This window comes from Petaurus breviceps, unplaced genomic scaffold, assembly GCF_028583685.1.
Source record: "Petaurus breviceps papuanus isolate PSGF00001 unplaced genomic scaffold, PetGlider_PUasm1.0 91041, whole genome shotgun sequence".
In the NCBI taxonomy this organism is placed as follows: Eukaryota; Metazoa; Chordata; class Mammalia; order Diprotodontia; family Petauridae; genus Petaurus; species Petaurus breviceps.
The window spans coordinates 18870675-18878631 of record NW_027187400.1 but is presented as its reverse complement, the minus strand read 5'-3'; the positions used below and the strand labels follow the sequence as shown (position 1 = coordinate 18878631).

At 41.6% G+C, this 7957-nt stretch overlaps 1 protein-coding gene across 1 annotated transcript in view; it reads left to right on the top strand.

The window, feature by feature from the left end:
• The window catches only part of FHAD1 (forkhead associated phosphopeptide binding domain 1), a 175882-nt gene that overhangs the window by 166159 nt on the left and 1766 nt on the right, over window positions 1-7957 (top strand). Inside the window, exon 29 of the mRNA XM_069079619.1 lies at window positions 3223-3276. Within this exon, the coding sequence (XP_068935720.1) occupies window positions 3223-3276 (54 nt within the window). The remainder of the gene's footprint in view (window positions 1-3222; window positions 3277-7957) is intronic.

Below are 7957 nucleotides of genomic sequence, written 5' to 3'. Positions count from 1 at the left end.
GTGTGTGTGTGTGTGTGTGTGTGTGTGTGTGTGTGTGTGTGTGTGTGTGTTTCCTGGAAGAAACTTTCTTTCCCATGACCCAAGTCCCAAGGACTATCTAAATTAGACATGATAGAAGGAAACACTTCCTGACAAGGAGAGCTGTCCAAGAAGGGAATGGGCTGCCCCAGAAGGAAAGGGGAGAGGGACTCCCCACTCCTGGAGGTTGTCAAGAGAGGGCTGGGGACACCTTGTCATGATGCTTATAGAGAGGATTATTATTGATGTATGGGTTGGTTTAAATGCCATCTGAGATCCCTTGTCCCTTAGAAATTTGGTGAAATGTTTCTACCCAGCAGCTGCAAGACCCAGAGAATCCCCCCCCCCCCAGGGTTTCCACTCTCCAGGTATCTGGCAAACCAGAGTGGGAACAGCAGAGATCCAACTGAAATGTTTTCAAAAACAGCAGGATTCTTCAAAATGAACATTTTTTTTTAAAGTTTTCATTTTATTTTTCAATTCATTATTTTCCCTCTCTCTCCCATCCTCAACTTCCAAATCTTTTTTTAAAATTTATTTTATTTTTAATTTATGTTATAAAACAAGCATTTCCATAAGATTGAATAAAAAAGCGATGCTTGCACATGAAACTGCAAATCTACTATATACAACTTGCTATTCCTTTTAAATATACAATAAAGTTAACATGTAAATGTCTTTTTTCTTTTGTTCTTCTCTCCTCCCACCGTACCCTAGAGATGACCACCATTTGACACAAATATATATATACATATATACATATATATATACTGTGTGTATGTATTTGTACATAGATATGTATGTATATGTGTGTATATGTACATATACATATATACATGTGTGTATGTATATATGTATGTATATATAAAATTGTACTTATTATCCCACTCTCAGCCTCCAAATCTTAAAAAACAAAAAGTAAATAAAACACTTGTGAGGATGCCAGCCTAGCAAGAAGTCCCCACATTGGTCACCTCTATTGCTTCACAACAGTCATCAAAAGAACTATTTCCTTTTAGGGACCTTAGGTCCATTAAACAAGAACTTACTTTGCAACCAGAGCAAATATCTGGCCATTGGGAATGTGCCCAAAGGAAATATTTGCTTAAACAAAAGTCTTGTTTAGTCCAAAGCTATAGATGCAGCCTCTGATTGGGAGGAGCCCGGATGAAGCCTCCTGCATGCACTGGCCCCATGGCTAGTCTTCATGGGCATGGAGCTTAGCATCTGAGCACCCCCAAACCCAGAGCCTGGAAGTCACTTGGTATGGACAAGGTTGTGCTGTCCAGCAATTGGGGCTGTTTCCCACGGGGGATGTGCAATGGCCTCTTCTGGGAAGGCAGGCATGAAGAAGCATGAGGAAGGGGAGGATGTGGCAGGGGGCAGGGAGAGAATGAGTTGGAGAAGGAGGGCCTGGGGGCACCTGTACTGTCTCTGCTTTTAGGTATCCTGCTGCTTGGGTCTGAGCAGATGGGCACTGCCCGAGGACAGCTTCCCACTCCCTGCTGGCTCCTCCCAGCCTGGAGCTGCCCCTGCGGTGGAGAGGCCCAGCAAGAGAACTTCCCGCCCTTTGAGTAGAGAATGTCAAAGCTAAAATGTCAAAACTAGAACACAGAATGTCAGAACCAGAAGGGGCCTTAGAACAAAGCATGTGAGAGCTGGGAGGGCCCTTAGAACACAGAATATCAGAGCTGGGAGGATCCTTAGACCACAGAATATCAGAGCTAGGAGAGCCCTTAGAACATAGACTATCAGAGCTGGGAGGATTCTTAGACCACGGAATGTCAGAGCTGGAAGGACCCTTAGAACACAGGATGTCAGAGCTGGTCAGAATCTTTGAATATAGAATGTCAAAACTAAAATAGACCTTAAGATAGAATGTCAGAATCTAAAGGGGCCTCAGAACCCAGAATGTTAGGAGGACCCCTGGGAGGGGCCTTAAAACAAAAGGTTTGCATTCAAACACAGAACGCAAAAGGTCAGAGCTGAAAGGGAGCTTAGAATTGTTGGGGTCCATGAAAGAAAAAGACCACGTTAACAACAGATTAAAAAAAAACTTGCAATGCTTGGAGAATGCACAGAAATATCTCTGAATACAAACTCAACTAGATTTTCCTATATGTCTTATTTGATATAGAAAATCAACCCTGCCCTCCTCCCCCCCCCCCAAAAAAAAAACCAGAAATGGTTATTCTATTCTAACTGGCTACTATTGACAAGGTATTTTGTGATGAGATATTTTTACTAACAAGATACAGAAATACCTGAAAGAAAATACATCCCTATCATTAAGAAACTTTTGTTTGGAAAAGACATAGTGATATATGGTAAGAACAATTTAAATGGGGAGAGTGATAAGATATAGCATAATTAACTATGAAATTAATAATTAATAAGCAATTAACTATGAAATGGGACACAGGGTATAGGCCAATCTCCCTCAGGCAGGCATTTGTTATGCTTTTTCCTCTCCTATGACTGTTTAAAGCTAAAATGGAGTTACTTTGATTCATAGTGGAACTCCATTTCAGAACACAAAATGTCAGAGCTGTAGGGCCCTTAGAACATAGAATGTCAGAACTGGGAAGGCCCTGAAGCTAGAATGTCAGAGTGTGAGGGTCCTTAGAACAAAAGGTTTGTGTTCAAATGGACTCTAATGACCTCCTTTAGAAAAGTTTTAAAGGAGAATACATTTCAGTGATCAGAATCTTCAACTTCAGTTTCTGTCAGTAAGTGGCTTGGTGGCAAAGTGACCATTCCAGGCACAGGAAGGCTTGACTCAAGCCCTGCCTCTGGCATCTAGTGACTGGGAAATGGTGGGCTTTTCACCTCTCAGTGATCTAGTCCAGTGGGATCCAACTCATTAAAAATCAAGGGCCAGTAAACGAAACATAAGGATCCCTGCTGGTCACATATTGTGTTAGAAAACCACATGTTACCATCATCTGTGTTTTATTGTATTTTTGTTTATTTTGTTAACATTTCCTAATTCCATTTCAATCTGGTTTGGGCTACACTCAGAACATCGTGTCAGATATCTCACTATCTCTCAGACTAGAAGCTAAGTGTCCATTGACAGAGGTGACTTCCTTATCCGGGGATTCCCTTCACTGTTAATTTTTTTAAAAAGTAGCCCAGTCCCCAGGTCTGGGAGAGAAGCAAAAGCAGCCACTAATTCTGACCAGTGTTCTTTCTGTTTTTCAGAAGCCAGTATATGCCGAAATGTCGAAGAGCAAACTTACTGAGTCACCTGCTATGGTGAGTTAGAGACTGATCACAAATGAGGAAAAAGAGGGCACATCCCTGCCAGCCCAACGAGCTGCTTGTGGGATGGCACAGACAAGTGTGAGACAGTCTAGATTCCTAGAAAGGTCTCTCTTTCTAACAGTTACCACTCAGGGCTCCCAAACAACAAACGCTGGGGTTGGAAAACACTTGGCAGATCATCTAATTCAATCACTTCATTTTACAGTTGAAGAAACAGAGACCCAGAGAGTGAGACCACATAGATAGTAAGAAGGACAGAATTCAAAATCAGGTCCTTGGATTCCACACCAGAGTTCCCTCCACTGTGCTAGGCAGCCTCTCTTGAATCAAAGAACACCAGAGATGGGAGGAGACCTACAAAGACTCACTGCCTCTCCCTTACCTCGGGCTTCCTTTTACAAAAAGAGGAAACAAGAGTGATTTGTACAACAATCATAAATGATCATGGGATCATAAATCTTTAGCTGCAAGGGACCTTAGAGGCCAATGAGTCCAATACCCTCATTTTGCATATGGGGTAACTGAGGCTCGTCCCAGCTGCCCACACCCTGCCCAGTGTCTAAGGGCAGAATTTGAATTAAAATATTCCAGATTCCAAGACTAGGCATCAGGGGAGGGAGGAGAAAGGAATAGACATTTATATAGTACCTACTATGTGCCAGATACTGTTCTAAGTACTTTACAATATTATCTCATTTATAAAGCCAAGGACAGCTGAGTGTTGCAATGCATAGCGTGCCCAGCCTGGAGTCAGAAGGACTCATCTTCCTGAGTTCAAATCCAGTCTCAGACACTTACTAGCTGTGTGACTCTGGAAAGGCCTTTCACCCCTTTTGCCTCAGTTTCCCCATCTGTCAAAGGAGCTGGAGAAGGAAATGACAAACCACTCCAGTAATTTTGCCAAGAAAACCCCAAATGGCATCACAAAGAGTCAGACATGACTGAACAACAATGCCATAAACGTTACATCATGCCTGAATTTGGGAGAAATTACCTGATGCAACTCTCATTTTTACAGATGAGGAAGCTAAGACCCAGAAAAAAGTGACTCATCCAAGGTCATATAGCCTCTCAAGGCTCAAAATGGCATTTGAGAAACAAAAGAAATTATATCCCCAAAGCTCTTTCAAAAGTTGCTAGGACTTAAAGTAGGAAGAGCCTTCTCAGCCAAAAACATCATTGCATTGAAGTGTGATCGTGTGGAGAGGCTGGTTCTTGGCTGCGATCCCTTCCTTCATCTTTGTAGCCCTTTGCAAGTGTGGTGTGATCCATCCATCCATCCATCCACACACACATGTGAGAGACAGAGGCAGATGGAAACTGGCAGGCTGTTTCAAGTTTGAATTGAGACCAAATAGTGGTGGAGGATTATGCAACAGATGAAAATTGATGTGCTTTAGAAAGATTGGCCCCAGGAAGCTGCTCTGGCCTGGCCAGGCAAGAGAGGGAGATTCCCAGAGTGTCAGGATCTTACCATGCTTGGCAAAATGGGCACCAGATAGTTCATGGCCTCGTGGAGTGCCTGTAAGTTAGAGGGGAGGCAGTGTGGTTTGATGGAAAGAGCCACAGGACTTGACTCCAAATCTTGATTCTGCCATGGACTAGCTATGTTACCTTGAGCAAGTCATTTCTCTCTAGGTCTCACTTTCCTTGGTTAGAAAATAAAGAAGTTGGATTCATTCCCCAGATTTTTTATTCCCAGAACCCCTTTCAACAACAACAACAAAAATGTGTTGAGATCTCCTGGGATAACTTAATTTATGATATTTTGCTTAGATTTATTCATTAAGTGTTTACAATAACTACAATGATAACTTTTGGCCTTACAGGCTCCAAATTAAAATTTACATTGTATAATTATAATTATAAAACATTATTCCACCTATAATTACAGAAAGACATATATAATGCTTCAAACGTGTACATACTTGTCAGAGAGGAAAAAACATTTGTGACGCAATTGTGCAATTATTTACTGCTTAAGGTGCAATTAAAGAATTTTTAGCTCAAACCCCTTGGGCCATCATTTTGATGGGAACCACTGGATTCAATTAATTCTAGGATCTCTTTCCAAGCTACATCTCTGATGGCCTGAGTTTGCACCCTCCCATTTCTCAAACTAAATTCGTCAGCCAGCAAACATTGATTCAGTTCGTCCTGTGTGCTGGGCACTGTACTAAGTAAGCTCTGAGCTTACAAAGAAAGGCAAAAGCAGTCCTTTCCTCAAAGAGTTCCCATTCAAATGAAGAAGATGACTTATACTGAGGTGTTTGGGTGTCTTGCATTGTGGTACCATGGCAAGAGCTCTGGATCTGCAGTGACAAGACCAGCCTTCCCATTATGGCTTGGAGACTTTGCTGTCTAATTGTTCTTGAGCATATCCCTCCCCTGTAAGCCTTCCCCAGTAAAATGAGGGGGTCAGCCTGGATATAAAATGTTGTGATCTCAGGAACTCAAGGCACATGTTTCTGTTGTTATTGCTGTTGTTTTTGTTGAGTAGTTTCTGTCCTGTCTAACTTTTCATGACCCCATTTGGAATTTTCTTGGAAAAGATACTGGAATGGTTTTCCATTTCTTTCTCCTAGCCATTTTACAGATGAGGAAACTAAGGCAAACAGGGCTAAGTGACTTGTCCCACAGCAAGTAAGCGTCTGGGGCCACATTTGAACTCAGGTCCTCCTGATTCCAAGCATGGCACTCTATCCACTCTGCCACCTAGATGCCCACTTGGCACATAGTAAGTGCTCTATAAATGTCAGTGATTCTTATTAACTATTATTATCTTGTATGCACACATGTGTATGTACATGTTATACTACAAACCACCACTATCCCACTTCCCTCAGTAAATAGGCTCCTTAAGAGCAGGGTTTGAGTCTTGTTTAATCTTTATATCTGGCACCTAGCCAATACCTTGCATACAGCAGGTGCTTAATAAATGTGCATTAATTGATGTATCAATCCTACTTCTGATATTTATTGTCTAGGTGATCTTGGAACAAGTCACCCTCCTCAGCTTCAATTTCCTCATCTGAAAAATGAGGGGTTTAGACAAGATGGCCTCTGAGATCTGTTCATCTTTAGATTTAGCTGATTGTTTGAGATAAGTTAAATGATTTAGCCAGGGTCACAGGAGCTGGGATTCCAACCAATATCATAATTTTAATAAAGATTTACCATCTCACAAGGCAGCTGTGGCATCCTGGCAACCAGACTGGACTGGGAGTCAGAGGAGCCGTGTTTGAAAAGAAGACACCATGAGCATGCATTTCATTGTCTTTAAAATGACATTGTCTCTAAAATGATTTCTGAGGTGCCTCATAGCTGTAAGTCCTATGGTCTCTCTATAACTCAGAAATCAGAAGGTTTTATAGCTGAAAGAGACTTTAGGCTAACAAACTGCTGGACTTATGATCCTAACTCTGGAATAAGACGGAGCCTCTGACAGCATGTAATCCAAGCCACTCGTTTTATTGGTGAGGAAACTGAGGCCAGGGTCGCATAGGTAGTGTCAAAGATGGGAACTGAGGCTTGGAATCCAGAAAATCCAGGTTCATGTCCTGTCTCTGATACTTACTACCTGCATAACCACTCTTCAGTAGAATGTAAGCCCCCTGAGGGCAGGCAGGGGCTCTTTCACTTTTGTCATTGTATCCCCAGCTGCTTAGCTCCATGACTTTCACCCAGTAGGCACTTAATAAATGTGTGTTGATTAGTTGATCTGTCATTCAACATCAAGTCCTAATCAGCAAGCATTTATTAACCACTTAAAAGTACCTACCTCCTACAGTGATTGTGAAAATCAAATGAAAAATCTATTTAAATATAGCAAAATAAAGTATTAAATATATTTTAAATGATAAATTAATATCTTTTTGAAAACTTTTGAAATTGGGGAGGCATGGAGTCAAGACCTGGGTTCAAATACCTCTTCTGATACTTATTAGCTGTGTGGTCCTGGGCAAATCATTCTACCATTCTGAGCCTCCATTTCTTCATCTGGAAAATAAGAGGGTTAGATAACTTTGAAGAACCTTCTAGCTCCCAAAAATTAAGCCATGATCAATGTCACACAAATGGCGGTTTAGGTGGCTATTTTTTTTTTTTGCAGGGCAATTGGGGTTAAGTGACTTACCCAAGTCTAGTTAAATGTCTGAGGTCAGATTTGAACTCAGGTCCTCCTGACTCCAAGGCTAGTGCTCTATTCACTTTGCCACCTAGCCACCCCTAGGTGGCTATTTTAATGGCCCACTAATCATTCTTGTGAGATGCATCAGCAATGCATTTTAGCAATAAAATCTCCAGTCTAAGTGAAGCCCCCTATTTTGGTAAAAAAAAAAAAAAAAAAAGATGCCATTACTGATAGCTATCACTGGCCAAGATCTCTCACTCTCCCCATGGTGGCTGAATTTAGAAGCTCTTGCCTTGTTGGATATGAATTTGCAAGTACTGATTACAATGTACATTGTCTGGCTGCTACTTTTTCATTCTCAAAGTTAGCACCTGTGGTTTCAAGTATCATTCATTGCTGTCTGTATAACGGCCTCTGGTTACTTTGCTGTTGATGTTCAAACACAGTTGTTCTGGTGCCCACAAACTTTGTATTTTCCCATTTTCTGGAATCTACACACACACACACACACACACACACACACACACACACACACACACA